Genomic DNA, 16313 nt, shown 5'->3' with positions numbered 1-16313 from the left:
TAGAGAGCACCTCTGGCCATGTAGTTCCCTCGGGGCGGGAGGCGGGAGCAGAAGCCTGCCTGTGGCCTCTGCATGGCCTGGTCACTCCAGAGCTCTCAGCCAGAACACTCAAGGAGAGACCTGAAGTTCAGGCATGGCCCTCTGACCCCCACACCTCCCTCTAGATCCACGATTTTGCCCAGCTGAGTGAGAACACATACCATGTGTACCACAACATCGAGGACCTGCGGGGGGAGCCCCATGCTGTGGCCATCCTTGGTGAGGACGACGTGCATGTGACAGAGGAGGTGTACAAGCGACCCCTCTTCCTGCAGCCCACCTACAGGTACTCAGGCCTGGCCCCACGTGCTGGCCATGGGTGCTGCAGGTCCTGCTCTCCAGCTGCAGCTTCAGTTTCACCATCTGCAGGTTGGGCCGAGTGCCCCCGACCCATGTCTCCCACGGTGGGGCCCGTTTCCAAACAGTGCCTGGGAATAGGGAGTGAGGGGGATTCCCAGAGTGGGTGCCTGCCCAATGGGCTGCTCTCCCTTACCTGGCAGGTACCACCGCCTGCCTCTGCCCGAACAAGGGAGTCCCCTGGAGGCCCAGTTGGATGCCTTTGTCAGTGTTCTCCGGGTAAGTGGGGTGGGCACAGGGGAGGAGTCTTGAGAGTCGTCCCCACGGAGGTGCTCTCCTTCTGTGGTGTGTGTGTGAGCACGTCAGGGTGGACGTATGGTGGTGTCTATCTCCGTGTATATGTCTATGTGTGTCAGCGCCTTTGTGTGTGTCTCTGGGGAGTGTGTGTACATGTCTAAGTGTCATGTATCTGTGTGTTCCTGTCTGTGTGTCTCTGTGTGTGTGTGCACCTGTATGTAGGTGTGTGCTTGTGCATTCTCTTACGACAGAGCCCATCACTGACCACTGGCCTAGCTGCTGGCTGTGGCCGGGCTGCCAACTTGCTGTGTGGTCCCAGACTAATCGCCTCACCTCTCTAGATCTCAGTTCCTCATTTCTTTAGTGGAGCGAACAACTCTTGCCCTATAGACTCTTCAACTGACATTTCCTGAGTCCTGGCAGTTTCTGTCCAGCCCCCTTCGGGATGTTATCTCATTTCACTGGCATCTCGCAGGAGGTGTTAATACTGGCCTGATGCCCTCGGAGTTGCTCTCACTTCCAGTTCTTTGAGCTCCTCCAAGGCCTGGGGAGGGAGCAGGCGGAGCTGATGAGGCTGTGGCTTTGGCAGAAGAGGCCGAGACACCTACTGGAGCCCACTTTGTTGCAGATGGTGGGGCAGGGTGGGCTGATGGCATGCTTTCCCCTGCTCAGGCCTCAGCCCAGGACTTCCTGGCCTCACTGGGGCCTGATCCTCATGGTCTTTCTCAGGAGACCCCCAGCCTGCTGCAGCTCTGCGATGCCCACGGGCCTCCCCCAGCCCTCGTCTTCAGCTGTCAGATGGGCGTGGGCAGGACCAACCTGGGCATGGTGCTGGGCACCCTCATCCTGCTTCACCACAGTGGGATCACCTCCCAGCCAGAGTGAGTGGCCCAGGGCCCAGCGTCCTGAAGGGCTGTGGGGCCGAGGAGGGGACAGGCTGCCCCACAATGTGGGGACATGTCTAGGAGCCCAGAGCCAGAGCTGGAAATTTGGCATCTGGGGTTCATTTCCTGGTTTGCCATAAGTCTTGCTGGGAGACCTGGAGAAAGTCACCTGACCTTTCTGGGCCTCAGTTTCCCTAGTTGGGGAAATGTCCCCTGCTTCCCACAACGTGATTCAGAAGGAACCTGTAGTCTGGTGTCCCCCAGCGGCCATATGAGTGGAGACAGCAGGCAGGTGGCTGTGTGAGACCTTTGGAAGAGCCCTGCTAATGTACTGACCCCTCCCTCGACAGGGCTGCCCCCACACAGGCCAAGCCCCTGCCCATGGAGCAGTTCCAGCTGATCCAGAGCTTTCTCCGCATGGTGTCCCAGGGAAGGAGGATGGTGGAGGAGGTGAGCTAGGGACACCAAGGGCCTGGGGCAGGGGTGGTGGAGGGGGACGGTCACTCCTCTCACTGGTCGGGGCTCTCTTCCTCCCCGATACCCTCCCCCACCTCTCTGCCAATCTTTTTCTTTCCTTCTCTTTTCTCTTTTCTCCTGCCATTCTGCCTTGACCCTGCTCCCCACCCCCCCACCTCCCTCTTCCTTGCTCTGGTCCCTGGCACCAGGTGGACAGAGCCATCACTGCCTGTGCCGAGTTGCATGACCTGAAAGAAGTGGTCTTAGAAAACAAGAATAAGTTAGAAGGTATCCGACCGGAGAGCCCAGCCCAGGTGAGGCATGGAAGGATGTGTGAGTACCCTGCTTCCCTGTGAGCCCCACAGCCTGATTTCATTAGGCATGTTGACTGACTTCTTTCAGACTGACTTTTTCTGGCTGCTGCATCTCCCATGAGAAGAGCAGTTTTCAAAGGAAGGGGAGATAGCGGGGCTGGGCCCGCAGGAAGGACAAAGAAGAGGGGAAGTTTACTTTCCCTGACCAGGTCCCTTCAGCTGCAGAATAAACAGGACGGAGGAAGGGGCTGCTGGCCAGGGCTGCAGGGGCCCCTGGACTCAGATGCTCCCCAGGCCACTCATGGCCTCCCACTAGTGAAACTCCTGGTGTTTCTTTGGGAAGACTGGAGTTTGGTCCAGCTGGCTGCTTCTGAAAGACTTACGGACTCTAGGATGTCTCAGCAGACCCTGTCCCCATGCCCTAGCGAAAGGAGGTGGGCTTGATAGTGTTTATATCATACAGTGCATGGAAAGAATCTAAAAGCCACAGAGGTGGCTGCTGCTGCTTCTTTCTTGTTTCTTCTTCTCTTCCTCCTCCTCCTTCTTCCTCCTCTTCCTCCTCCTCCCCCTCCTCCTCCTCTCCCTTCCTTCTCCCCCCTCCTCCTCCCCTTCCTCTTCCTCCTTCCTCCTCCCCCCTCTTCCTCATTCCTCCTCCTTCTCTTCCTTCCTCCTTCCTTCTCCTTCTTCCTCTTTCTCCTTCTCCCTCTTTCTCCTTCTCCTTTTCCTCCTTCTCCTCTTCCTCCTCCCTCCCTCTTCCCTGCCTTCTCTTCCTCCTCCTTCTCTTCCTTCCTCCTTCCTTCTCCTTCTTCCTCTTTCTCCTTCTCTCTCTTTCTCCTTCTCCTTTTCCTCCTTCTCCTCTTCCTCCTCCTTCCCTCTTCCCTGCCTTCTCTTCCTCCTCCTTCTCTTCCTTCCTCCTTCCTTCTCCTTCTTCCTCTTTCTCCTTCTCTCTCTTTCTCCTTCTCCTTTTCCTCCTTCTCCTCTTCCTCCTCCCTCCCTCTTCCCTGCCTTCTCTTCCTCCTCCTCCTTATCCTTGCTTCTTCTTTTTCTTCTCCTCCTCCTTCTTCTCCTCTCCCTCCTCCCTCTCTTCTCCCTCCCTTCTTCTCCTCCTCCTTCTTCTCCTTTCTTCTTCTTTTTCTTCTCCTCCTTCTGCTTTCTCCTTCAATAGGGTCTCGCTCTGTTGCCCAGGCTGGAGCACAGTGGTGCAGTCATAGCTCACTGCAACTTCAAACTCCTAGGCTCAAGGGATTCCTCTACCTCAACCTTCTGAGTATTTGGGACTACAGGTGCATGTCACCACACCTTACTTTTTTAGAGATAGGGTCTTGCTATGTTGCCCAAGCTGGTCTTCAACTCCTGGCCTTAAGCAATCCTCCCGCCTTGGCCTCCCAAAACACTGGATCTTTTTCTTTTTAAAAATATTTTTTAAAGGCCGGGGACAGTGGCTCACACCTGTAATCCCAGCACTTTGGGAGGCTGAGGCAGATGGATCACTTGAAGTCAGGAGTTCGAGACCAGACTGGCCAACATGGTGAAATACTGTCTCCACAAAAAATACAGAAATTAGCTGGGTGTGGTGGCACCCATAGTACCAACTACCAGAGAGCTGGTGTTTGCCCAGTAGTACCAGCTATCAGGGAGGCTGAGGCAGGAGGATCCCACAAGCCCAGGAGTTCAAGGTGCAGTGGGCTATGATCGCGCCACTGCACTCTAGGCTGAGCAACAGAGCAAGACCCTGTCTCAGAAAGCAAAACAAAACAAAAAAACCCAAACCAAAAAAAAAATCCCATACAGTACTTAAAGCCTGCCAGAGTCCCTGGAATGTCACCCCTGCTGTGATTTACTAAACAGTCCCCCTCTTCTTGGACAATTGAGTTGCTCCAGTTCCCCATCAGTGTAAATACTTCTTTGTTTGAGCAGCTTCATGAGAATGAAGGCTGTTGTGTATTTAGGATTCTTTCTCCCCCTAGTCTAGATTAGGCATCAGCAAACTATGGCTTTTAGATCAAATCCAGCCTGCTGCCTGTCTTTGTAAATGTGTTACTGGAACACAGTCTTGCTGTTCTCTTCTGTACTGGCCCACGACTGCTCTTATGCTAGGATGACAGAGTTCAGTAGCTGCAGCAGGGACCCTGAAGCCTGAAAGTCTAGAGTATTTATCGTCTGGCCCTTTGTGGAAAAAGTTTGCCAACCCCTGGTGGAGATTCCCAAAGATGGGATTAAATTTCACCAAAGGGCATGGCCCTTCTTAGGGCCTCTCTGAATCTCACTTGCCCTCCAAAGGGTATTGACCCAGCAGGAGAACCTGGAGATCCGAGGGCCCTTGGGGTTCTCTCTGACAACCCACCATGTAGAGGAAGCTGGGCCGGAGTCAGGAGACGGGGAATCTAGCTGTTTGCTGTCAGCTGTGTGACTTTCAGGAAGTCACCTCGTTTCTCTGAATCTCCGTTTCCCTCTGTAAATTAGGAGTAATTAGGATGGCTCCCCTGGAGCACTGCACTGCTGTGAGGGTCTTTGTATTTCTTGTGGAGAGACTCCAGTTCTTTTTTTTTTTTTTTTTTTTCCATTTGTTTTTTTGAGATAAGGTCTCGCTTTGTCATCTGGGCTGGAGTGCAACAGTGAGATCATAGGTCACTGGAGACTCAACCTCCCAGGTTCAAGCGATTCTCACACCTCAGCCTCATGAGTGCCTGGGACTATAGGCATGTGCCACCATGCCTGACTGATTTTTGTATTTTTTATAGAGATGGGGTTTTGCCATGTTGCCCAGCTTGTTTTGAACTCCTGGGCTGAAGCGATCTGGCTGCCTCAGCCTCCCAAAGTGCTGGGACTACAGGCGTGAGCCCTTCCAGGTTCCAGTTCTTAAGGGAGGGCCTCTGGCTTGCGGAAGGGTGTTCACACACTTGTCTTCCTCAGCACAGTGGGTGCACAACCCTGACCTGTTAGGTGTCACTGGAGCTAAGTGAGGGAGCCCCTGCCTGTGTCGGGGCTGGGAGCCTGCTTGGGGAGACCAACCCTGCACCCAGAACCATAGTGCCTGGTGTGGTCACCCACATATCTCCCCGGACCGCAGATAACCACAGCAACTGGGATAGGGTGAGACACTTAGAAGAACTTCCAACCCTTCTGGAGAGTTCCAAGGCTTAACTCCTGCCCTTGCAGGGATGGGGACAGGGACAACATGGGGACAGGCCCTTCCTTAACACCCTGTCCTCCCTCTCAGGGAAGCGGCAGCCGACACAGCATCTGGCAGAGGGCGCTGTGGAGCCTGGAGCGGTACTTCTACCTGATCCTGTTTAACTACTACCTTCATGAGCAGGTGGGGCCCGGGAGGAGCAGACCCATGTCCCCTCCTCCTGGGCCTCTTCCAGCCTCCCCACTGCAGTGACTGACTTGCTGTGGAGGGAGACCCCCCACAAGGAACTGGGGAGGGAAGGGAAACCAGGAGAGACCCAGATTCAGGAGTAGTCCCTGAGCAGCTGGGGATAGGGAGGCCCCACCTCTTTCCCCTGGGCCCTCGTTTCTGTTCTTAGCCAGGACACCAGATGTCCAGGTCTTCTCTCAGCCACTCTCTTGTCCCTGCCCCGGGCCATGTTGGCTATCTCCTGGGGCTTCCCCTGCCATGGTGTGGGCAGGGAGATTTCAGGATGGCCCTGTGCCCCTGAATTCCTCGTCTCTCTGCCTCGGGCTGCAGTATCCGCTGGCCTTTGCCCTCAGTTTCAGCCGCTGGCTGTGTGCCCACCCTGAGCTGTACCGCCTGCCCGTGACGCTGAGCTCAGCAGGCCCTGTGGCTCTGAGGGACCTCATTGCCGAGGGCTCCTTGGTGAGTGTGACTGGCATTCGGGGAAGTGGGTATGGCTGTGTACTGGCCCTGGCCCCTGAACACTGGATTCCTGTGGGTTTGGGGTAAGCATTGCACTCGCGGGTAAACAGGAGAGGCTGTGGGTGTTGGGATCCTCTTGTGAGCAGAATGGGATCATGCTCAGGCACCAGCAAGTATTTGCAGCTTTGGCCGCTATTCTGGTACCTTCTCCTCAGTCTCAAACCCAAGAGCTCTGGGCAGGTGTCTGGGATCTTTGCCTCCAGCTTCTTGTCTTTGAGCCTCAGCTTCCTGGTCTGGAGAGTGAGCACCATTGCTCTTCTTGCCAGGGCCGGGGGGAAGCTCCAAGTGCTTTGTAAACTGTGAAGCTCAGGTTCCACCCCACCCGCTGCCTGCCTTGGGCCAGGTCCTGACCCTTCCTGTGGCTGCAGTCGGCTGCTGTGGGTCCCAGGCTCGGTGCTCTCCCCACAGCGGGAGGACGATCTGGTCTCCCCGGATGCGCTCAGCACTGTCAGAGAGATGGATGTGGCCAACTTCCGGCGGGTGCCCCGCATGCCCATCTATGGCACAGCCCAGCCCAGCGCCAAGGTGACCCCTCCTCGGGGCCTGGGTCCCCCAGTGGGGTTGAGGAGGGAGGGCTGAGGGCTCACTGCCGGCCCTCCCGTGCCCAGGCCCTGGCGAGCATCCTGGCCTACCTGATGGACGCCAAGAGGAGGCTGCAGAAGGTCGTCTGGGTGAGCCTGAGGGAGGAGGCCGTGTTGGAGTGTGACGGGCACACCCACAGCCTGCGGCGGCCTGGGTCCCCTGTGACTCCTGACCAGCTGGAGGTGAGGCCCCCTGCCCTCTAGGCACCCCTTCCTCTGAGGCTTCTGGGGAGTGGCCTGGGAGGGTCTTCAGAAGGCCCCACGCTCCTGCATACAGATGGAGAATCTGAGGCCCTGGGAGGAGCAGTGTCAGGGAGTGGCCAACTCAGGATTCCCACTAAAGTGCTCTAGTAACCTGCCTGGCTTTGGGGGTGGTTGTGACCCTGAGGCTTGGAAGGTCAGGGATGGGACTGGAAGCCAGGGCCAGGCCTGGCCATGGCAGGCTCTGGCCTTTCAGGGCTATCCTAGAGCCTGCCCCAGTGGCCTGTGTCCTCCCTCCTGCCCTTCCCCAGACCCTGGAGGCCCAGCTGAAGGCCCATCTAAGTGAGCCTTCCCCGGGCAAGGAGGGTCCTCCGACCCACAGGTTCCAGACCTGGCTCACCACGCAGGAGGTCTTCAGCCAGCACCGCAGGACCTGCCCCGGCCTCACCTACCACCGCATCCCCATGCCGGACTTCTGTGCTCCCCGAGAGGAGGTGAGGGTGATGCTTAGGCTGAGGCCTCTGGGGAAGGATGGGAGGCCTCCCTGCCTCCCCTCTGGCTTGGGCTCTGGGAGAATGAAACGGCCCCAGCTTCTCTATGGGGCCCAGGGATGGTCTCATGGGGTTTTTCCGATTTGGCCCAAGTGGTTTATTCACATCCCTTCTAAGCTTTTTGTGTGTGTGTACATGTGTTTATTATGTGTTGTAGGGTGTGTGTGTGTGATAGGTGTGTGTGTGTTAGCGGGGTGTGTATTCTGTTACATGTGTGCATATGTGTTATAAGGTGTGTGTACGTGTGTTGTGTGTTGTAGGGTATATGTGTGTGTATTGTGTTATGGGTGTATGTTATAGGTGTGTGTGTGTTATCAGAGTGTGTGTGTATTCTGTTACAGGTGTGTGTGTGTATTTGTTATAAGGGGTGTGTGTGTGTGTGTGCTGAGGGTGAGAGCATGTCCATGGTGTCCGTGGTGTGCATGTCTCAGTTGGGGACTGTGTATGGAGTGTGTGGGTGGCGTGTGGAGTGTGGCTATGTGTGTGCATGTGTTTTTATGGAGTTTGTGATGTCTCCCTTGTCTGTGTTGGGGACTGTGTATGGAAAACCATCTTTAGGGGAGTGGTGTGGTGTGTGTGGTAGGGTTTGTGGAGGGATCGTTAGGAATGCTTGTGTGTGGCATCCGTAGGTCTGTGACTGTGGGTGTCTCTGTAGTGTGTTTACGGGACGTGGATCCCTGTGTGGCATTGTGTGTCTGGCGTGTGTTGTGGTGCGTGTGTTGTAGGTAGGTCGCTGTGTGCTGTGTGTTTCTGGCAATGGGGTCCGTTTCCTGCCTGAGCCCTTCCTGGCGCATCGCTCCGCGGCTCTCACTGCCTGCGGTCTGCTGCCCCCCGGTGGCCGTGTGCTGCCAGGCTTCTCTGAGGTCAGGCCCCCACCCTCATCGTGGGACCAGGGTTGGGTCCAGTTCAGGTGGGTGGCAGGGCCAGCGGTCCATGTGCAGCCCAGGGGCGCAGTACACAGGCGTGGCGTACAGGTGCATGTCCTGCCTGGTGGAAGGTGGGCACCTTGAGCCCCAGGTGCATACTGTGTTGGCTCACACGTCCTGTCCGGGTGCTTGGTGTGAGGGTGGTTACAGCTGCACAGGTGCAGCTGTTGACACGCACATAGTCTCATGTACTCTGGTGAGTTTTGTTTGTGTGTGCAAGCTTGGGGGCCTGATAGTTTCTGGCCCAAGGACAGTGGCTGGGGCTGCCATGTGGATGGGGCTGCCATGTGGATGGGGGGCCCCATTGGGGTCTGGGCATCCAGGAGGCACCCGCTGACCCAGACCTTGCTCTCCCCACCCAGGACTTTGACCAGCTGCTGGAGACCCTGCGGGCCGCCCTCTCCAAAGACCCACGCACTGGCTTCGTGTTCAGCTGCCTCAGCGGCCAGGGCCGTACCACGACTGCGATGGTGGTGGCTGTCCTGGCCTTCTGGCACATCCAGGTACGTGTGGCCTCTCCAGGGAGATTAGAAATTTGCCCAGAGGGGAGTGGACTCTCAGGTCCCAGGCACACAGGTCCTGCAGGAGGGTATGAGGGGCACAGACAGCCTGGTGTGGTCCCAGAGCCCCTTCCATCAGTTTTGGGCAGCCCCTCAGTCCTCCTCAGCAAGGAGCTCCTGGCATTGGGAGGGGGCTTCTGTCTTAGCAGCTGTCCTCCCTCAGGGCTTCCCCGAGGTGGGTGAGGAGGAGCTCGTGAGTGTGCCTGATGCCAAGTTCACTAAGGGTGAATTTCAGGTGAGCATGCCCTGCGGGGTCCCTGGGGCACCTTGGGATGGGAGGGGGAGGAGGAGGAATCCTGCTCACAGGTCTAGGGGTCCTCAAAGCACGTCCCAATGCTGTCACCTCTGCCACCTCATCATATCAGTGCTTCCCTGTTCCCATTTTATAGATGAGCCCAGCAAGGCATGGGACAGCTTGGCTCTGGGGCCCTGGCAGATGGCTGGCCATGGAGATGTGGGCTGGGCCCCTCCCTGCCCAGCCTTGCTGCTGGGCTGCTGTGTGCCTTGGGGAGGTCACTGGCCACCGTCTTGTCTGGGTAATGTTGATAAGAACCTCTCAGCACCTTCAACCCAGCTGTGGTTGATGACCTTGTGTGGGTCACCAGCCTACTCTGCTCTGCGTGTTCCCCTATTTCAGATTAGGGTACTGGATGGCCAGCCACAAACATTCCAGATATAGTCATCCATGTATTGTGCACCTGCCACATGCCACAGGCCTTCTTCTCAGGCATTCCAAGAGTCATGGCAACGTCTCTCAGAGTTGACCCATGGCTGACCTGCAGTTGGCAGCACAGTTGGCTCTTGTCTCACTGGCTACCTTCGCTACTTGCCCCTCCCCTGCCCTCGCCACAGTCCTGAGGCCCTGACTGCCGTGCAGCACCTCACACTTCCCAAGCTCTTGCAGCCTCTGGGCCTTTGCATATGCTGTGCCTTCTCCCTTCCTTCTTCTGGCTGATTCTCTGATTCTTTCCTTTTTTCTTTTCTTTTTGTGGTAAAATATGCATAACATAAAATGTACCATTTCAACCATTTTTAAATGTACAGTTCAGTGGCGTTAAGTACATTCACGTTGTTGTGCAACCATTGCCACAACCCATCTAACTCCTTCATCTTGCAAACAGAACTCTGCCCTCCTATTCAGTAATAATTCCCCATCCTTCCTCCCAGCAGCCCCTGTTCTACTTTCTGTCTCAATGGATGTAACTACTCTAGGAATCTTCTATGAGTGGAATCATACAGTATTTGTGTTTTATGACTAGTTCATTTCACTGAGCATAATATTCTCAAGGTTTACCCACATTGTAGCATGTGTCAGAGTTTCTTTCCTTTTAGAGGCTGAATAATATCCCATTGTATGGATAGACCACATTTTGTTTCTCCATTCCTCCATCAAGGGACACTATTTGCTTCCACCTTTTGGCTGTCATGAGTGATGCTGCTATGAAGTGCATTGTACATGTAGCTGAGTCCCTGCTTTCCGTTCTTTTGGGCATATACCCAGGAATGGAATTACTGGGTCCTATGGTAATTCTCTTTACTTTTTTGAGGAACCAGCATGCTGTTTGCCACAGGATATGCACCATTTTACATTCCTACCAGCAACACACAAAGGTGCCAATATTTCCACATCCTCGCCAACACTCAATTTCTGTTTTTTCTTTTCTTTCTTTCTTTTCTTTCTTTTCTTCCTTTCTTCCTTTCTTTGTTTCTTTCTTGAGATGGGGGTTTCACCATGTTGGCCAGGCTGGTCTCGAACTCCTGACCTCAGATGATCCACCTGCCTCGGCCTCCCAAAGTGCTGGTATTGCAGGCGTGAGCCACCATGCCCAGCCAGTTTTTTTTTTTTTTTTTTTTTTTTTTTTTTTTTGGATGATAGCCATCCTGCTGGATATGAAGTGGTATTTTGTGGCTTTGATTTGCATTTCTCTAATGATTAGTGATGTCCAATATCTTTTTATGTGTTTATTGGTCACTCGTATATCTTCTTTGGAGAAATGTCTGTTCAAGTCCTTTGCCCATTTTTGAATTGGATTGTTGTTGAGTTTTGGTTCTTTGTATATTCTGGAAACTAATCTCTTATAAGAGAGGTTATGTGTAAATATGTTCTCTAATATGTGGGCTGACTTTTTACTCATTCATAGTGTCATCTGATGCACAAAAGTTTTTAATTTTGATGAAGTCCAGTTTGTCTGTTTTTTCTTTTGTTGCCTGTGCCCTTGGTGCTGTATCCAAGAAATCATTGCCAACTCCAGTGTCATGAAGCTTCTCCCCTGTGTTTTATCCTAAGACTTTTATAGTTTTAACTCTTAGGTTAAAATCCTAAGTTTTACGATTTTTTTTTCTGATCCATTTTGAGTTAGTTTTTGTATATGGTGTGAGGTAAGGGTTATCTAAGTTTATTCTTTTGCATGTGGGTATCTGGTTTTTCCAGCACCATTAGTTCAAGAGTCTGTTTTTCCCCATTGAAAGGTCTTGGCACCCTTGTTGAAAGCCGCTTGACCATATATATGAGGGTTTATTTTCCAGCTGAATTTAGTCTTCACATCAGTCCTTCGAATGTGATGGTTAGGCCTCTGCTTCCTCACACCAGGCCCTGTGCTGGGAGCTATGTGTACTCCCCCTGTCCCCTTTCCCAGCCCCCAGGAGGTAGGTGCTTTTACTGCTCCCAGTTTGTAGAGGAGAAAATGAGGCCTGGGGAGACAAGTTTATTACCCTAGGGCCACATCAGAGACGTGGGGCTGGGGTATAAGCCAGGCTGTGAACCTCAGAGCCTGTGTTCCAAAGTTACATCATGTGACCTGAAGACACCCCTGTATACCCCATCCTCACCCACCCCCAGATAATCTAGACCAGCTTCTTTTGCAATTAGTTCAGCATTTGCTGAGCCCACAGTCTATTGAGGAGAAGGGAATATTCAGTAGAGTGTGAAGAGGCCCAGAGCAGACACTGGTTTTAAGGGCCAAAAGTGCAGCTGAGGGAGCCTGAGAGGGCTTCATAGAGGAGGCAGCATTTGAGTGCCTTTGGGGAAGATGAGTGAGTATGCTTGGTGAGGAGAGGAGTGTGTAGAAGGATCAAGTGTGCAAAGGAGGGATTCTGGAAAGGACAGGAACTATGTAAGGCTGTGATTTGTCAGAAGGGAAGCAGGCAGGACTGAGGGGTGGGGGCCCAGATTGTGAAGGCCCTGGAGGGTTGCACTATGTGTTTGACCTTGACTGTGAGGCCAGCAGGGAGGCAGAGGAGGTTGTGATCAGACTCTCAGTCTGGGGTTCCCAGCAGGCAGTTGTGTGGTTTGGGGAGTGGAGGGAGAGGCAGGAGCTGAGTGAGGAGGGGCTGCAGGGTGAGCAGGAGCAGTCCAGTCCTCACTGGTAGGCCTTGTGGGCTCCTGGATGTGGGGTGACGAGGGCACTGAGGACGACCTCGAGTTTCTGGCTTTGCGGTTGTGACAGCTGTCGAGATGTGGAATTCAGGGGAGGAACAGCTGCAGCAGAGGCCAGGAGTTGGGTTCCCTGTGAAAAGCTGCAGTCCTCTGTCTGAGGTGGCCCCCAGGGGACACAGTTCCCTGCACCTTCCTGGGGACCTGCCTAGAGTCTGGGATTGGGGGTGTGGACTGGGCAGCTCCCTCCTGCTCCCCTGGGCACAGCCTGAGCCAGATCTGCCACTAGTTCCTTCCAGACTTTTCCTTTTTCTCCTCCCACTTGGCTACAACTCCATGCCTGCTGGGGTGCCCAGCCCCAGGCCAGGACTCTCTGAGAAACACACAAGTTGGGGAAAGGCCTTCTTTCCCTGTTCTTAAGTTGTAGCTAGAGAGAGAAGAGGGCGAGTTAGGTGTTCATTCATTCACTGGGCAGCTGTTGCTGGGGCATCGGGCAGGTGCCAGCTGCCACTCCAGGTGCTGGCAGAAAGCCCCTCACTTAGTGGGGAGCGGGCATGAAAGCAGAAGCAGATGAGCAGGTGGCTGTCGACCATGGGACAGGGCTCTGCAGGGACCTTGCAGAGTGGTGGGGGTGGGTGGTGGGAGGGGTTATGGGTGAGGCTGGAGAAATAGGCTGGGACCAGGTGGTGCAGGGGGCCTTGTAGGCCCCAGTTTCTGTGCTGAGTGCAAGGGAGCCATGAAGAGATCAAAGCCTGGGAATTATACAAACATGGGTTCACATCTATACTTTTGTAAGACCTCTCTGGCCACCAGGGAGAGGGAGGGTGGGGAGGAGGCGGAGACGCTGGTCAGAGGGGTACTGATGTGGAGGCAAAGGGGGATGGAGGTCTGGATCAGGTGCCAGCTGTAGAGAGGTGCAGTGTAGACAGATTTGCAGGGGAACTCAGCACAGGGTGGCTAAGAGGGCCTGTGGGGGAAGAGCCATAGAGTGACCTAAACAGGCTTCAGTTTTCCCTTGCAATAAAGGGTAGATTATATCATTTTTTTTCTTTTTCTTTTTTCTTTTTCTTATTACTCAGAGATGGGGTCTCACTATGTTGGCCAGGTTGGTCTTGAACTTCTGGCCTCAAGCGATCTCTCCACCTCGGCCTCCCAAAGTGCTGGGATTATAGGCATGAGCCACTGCACCTGGCCTGGGTGGGGGATTATATCAGATGAGTGGTGTCCAACTCTGAGCGTCTGCGCAGTACCTGGGGCTCCTGCAGGTTACCAGGAGGGTAGGGAGGCTTCTCACACCCCCTCGTCACCCCTCCAGCCCTAGTATGTGACAGCTATCTGTTTTAGAGATCAAAGTTCTGCATGAGGCCTTGTTTGAAGCAGGATTTCTACTGCTTAAAAAATAAGCACCTCAACCAGGCGTGGTGGCTCACGCCTGTAATTCTAGCACTTTGGGAGGCTTAGGTGGGCGGATCACCTGAGGCCAGGAGTTCAAGACCAGCCTGGCCAACATTGCGAAACCCTGTCTCTACTAAAAATACAAAAATTAGCTGGGTGCAGTGGCAGGTGCCTGTAATCCCAGCTACTTGGGAGGCTGAGGTGGGGGAATTGGTTGAACCCAGGAGTCGGAGGTTGCAGTGAGCCGAGATCTTGCCATTGCATTCCAGACTGGGTGACAGGGCGAGACTCCATCCCAAACAAAACAAAACAAAACGCAACAAAAATAAGCACCTTAGGTCAACTTAACATTCCATGGGTGCATTGGGGTAGTTTTTATATCGTGTAATACAGAGCATACAAAATCGCAATTTGGAGTCACGGTCGTGCATTTAATATGTCTTGAACATCTTAAATCACTTCTGTTCCCAAGTTTTTTTGTAGAATTATTTCCTAACGAAAACCACTTCTTGATTGTGGCTCTCCTGTGAGAACTGGGTGCACTCTGTGATGTCTTTGGCTGTGGCAGTCCTGTTTTCTTAGTAACTCTGTTGATGTGCTCTGACACTGAAAATCTGTGTAGTGTACAAGATACTAAGTTGTGGATTGGTGGGGCTTTTATGCCACAGCTTATCAGAACTTGAAGATACTGGTACTTAATACCCTCTTAAGGAACAATTTACCTCCAACTTTTAGGCTGGAAAATTAATGGAATAACTTCCCAGCACTTTGGGAGGCTGAGGGCGTGGATTGCCTTAACCCAGGAGTTTGAGATTAGCCTGGGCAACATGGCAAAACCCCGTTTCTACTAAAAGTACAAAACATCAGCCAGGCGTGGTGGCATGGGCCTGTAGTCCCAGCTACTCGGGAGGCTGGGTTGGGAGGATCACCTGAGTCCAGGAAGTTGAGGTTTCAGTAAGCCCTGATCACGCCACTGCACTCCTGCCTGGACGACAGAGTGAGACTCTGTCTCCATAAAACAACAACAAAAACTGTCAATGGAATAACTAAAAAGGAATTATAATCCATACCTTTTTTAGATTTTCAGTACAAATTGCAATGTCTGTGTACTGATTCTCAACACAACCAATAAATCCCAACTGTGGAGAAAAAAAAAAGCACCTGGGTAGCCTGGCCCCTGAGATGTCCAGGATCCCCCTGTCCTCCCTCAGTCTGAGAACTGAGGATCAGGCAGGGCTCTGTGGTCAACACCTGGGCCTTAGGCCTGCTGTGGCCTTTTGGTGAGGGTGCAAGCCTTGTGCTGGGGCTGTGGGTTCTCACCTGCCCCCACCAGCTTTCTGTCTGCTCACCCCCGTTCTCTGGCCCCAGGTAGTAATGAAGGTGGTGCAGCTGCTGCCCGATGGGCACCGTGTGAAGAAGGAGGTGGATGCGGCACTGGACACCGTCAGCGAGACCATGACACCCATGCACTACCACCTGCGGGAGATCATCATCTGCACCTACCGCCAGGTGAGCCCCTGCCCCACCTCGCCCCACCCCAGCCACCCTTCCAGGTGTGCACGGCCCAGGGAGTGGCTGATGTGGCTTTGGGGTTGCTAGGGGTCCTAGGGGCCCCTCCTTGGCTCCTGGTCACTTTTCCACCTTCTGGAAGTAGAAGTGATCCATGAAATGGACACATCCCCAGCCCCAACCCACTCATACCAGATTCTGGAGTGGTGGGGGGGGATGTGTGCAGGGGCCATGTTCAAAGCATTCAACAACTGCTGCAGCCCTGGGACCAATCAAGGATGTGGCCAATCAGAGTGAACACCCAGGAGCCCTGTGGTGCCAGGCATTAACCCTCTAGTTTCTGGGTCCTGGCAGGGGGACCAGAGGTCCCAGACAGGAGTCAGGTCATGGTGGGTGGGGACCCTCAGGGTCTTGGAGTGGCTGTTTCACAACTAGCATGGAGGCCGTCATCTCGGGATGTGGGTGTGTCTGTGCTGCCCTGGGGCTGGGGCTGGCTCCCAGATGGGGTGTTTTTGGTCTGCTCAGTAAAAATTGTTTTTTAATAACTCATCACATTATAAAAATAAAGTTTTGGCCAGGCACGGTGGCTCATGTCTGTAATCCCAGCACTTTAGGAGGCCAAGACAGGCAGATCACCTGAGGTCAGGAGTTGGAGACCAGACGGGCCAATGTGGTGAAACTCCATCTCTACTAAAATACAAAAATTAGCCAGGCGTGGTGGCAGGCGCCTGTAGTCCCAGCTACTCGGGAGGGTGAGACAGGTGAATCGCTTGAACCCGGGAGGCGGAGGTTGCAGTGAGCGAAGATCGTGCCATTGCACTCCAGCCTGGGCAATAGTGAGACTCCTCAAAAAAAAAAAAAAAAGTTTCATAATAGTCCAGATTTCATGTAATAATCTGGATTTTCAACCTATCTGGAAAGAATGTGCCCTTAAGCCTGCCTGGGTCCCCAGTACTCCCTGCTCTGTCACTCAGCCCTACTGGCCCAGTCCCATGATCACAGGCTGATGTGGGCTGTGGAGTTTTCTTCCTGGGTCTCTGTGTGGAGTGC

General features: G+C 53.8%; 1 protein-coding gene across 9 annotated transcripts in view; it reads left to right on the top strand.

Moving 5' to 3' along the window:
- PALD1 (phosphatase domain containing paladin 1) overlaps positions 1–16313 on the top strand; it is a 112193-nt gene that overhangs the window by 75211 nt on the left and 20669 nt on the right. For 6 of the 9 annotated variants that reach the window (XM_030941442.1, XM_030941443.1, XM_010362847.2 and 3 more), the window contains 13 exons: positions 165–325; positions 540–615; positions 1363–1514; positions 1868–1967; positions 2183–2287; positions 5508–5603; positions 5979–6107; positions 6576–6692; positions 6776–6931; positions 7261–7443; positions 8789–8929; positions 9150–9221; positions 15123–15263. In XM_030941442.1, coding sequence (XP_030797302.1) covers positions 165–325; positions 540–615; positions 1363–1514; positions 1868–1967; positions 2183–2287; positions 5508–5603; positions 5979–6107; positions 6576–6692; positions 6776–6931; positions 7261–7443; positions 8789–8929; positions 9150–9221; positions 15123–15263 — 1629 coding nt within the window. The remainder of the gene's footprint in view (positions 1–164; positions 326–539; positions 616–1362; positions 1515–1867; positions 1968–2182; positions 2288–5507; positions 5604–5978; positions 6108–6575; positions 6693–6775; positions 6932–7260; positions 7444–8788; positions 8930–9149; positions 9222–15122; positions 15264–16313) is intronic. The other 3 variants (XM_030941444.1, XM_030941445.1, XM_010362848.2) reach the window with 3 other exon arrangements.

The sequence above is a fragment of the Rhinopithecus roxellana genome, chromosome 11 (assembly GCF_007565055.1).
Source record: "Rhinopithecus roxellana isolate Shanxi Qingling chromosome 11, ASM756505v1, whole genome shotgun sequence".
NCBI lineage: Eukaryota > Metazoa > Chordata > Mammalia > Primates > Cercopithecidae > Rhinopithecus > Rhinopithecus roxellana.
Note: the sequence above shows the minus strand (reverse complement) of the source record. Positions and strands in the feature narration are given on the sequence as shown.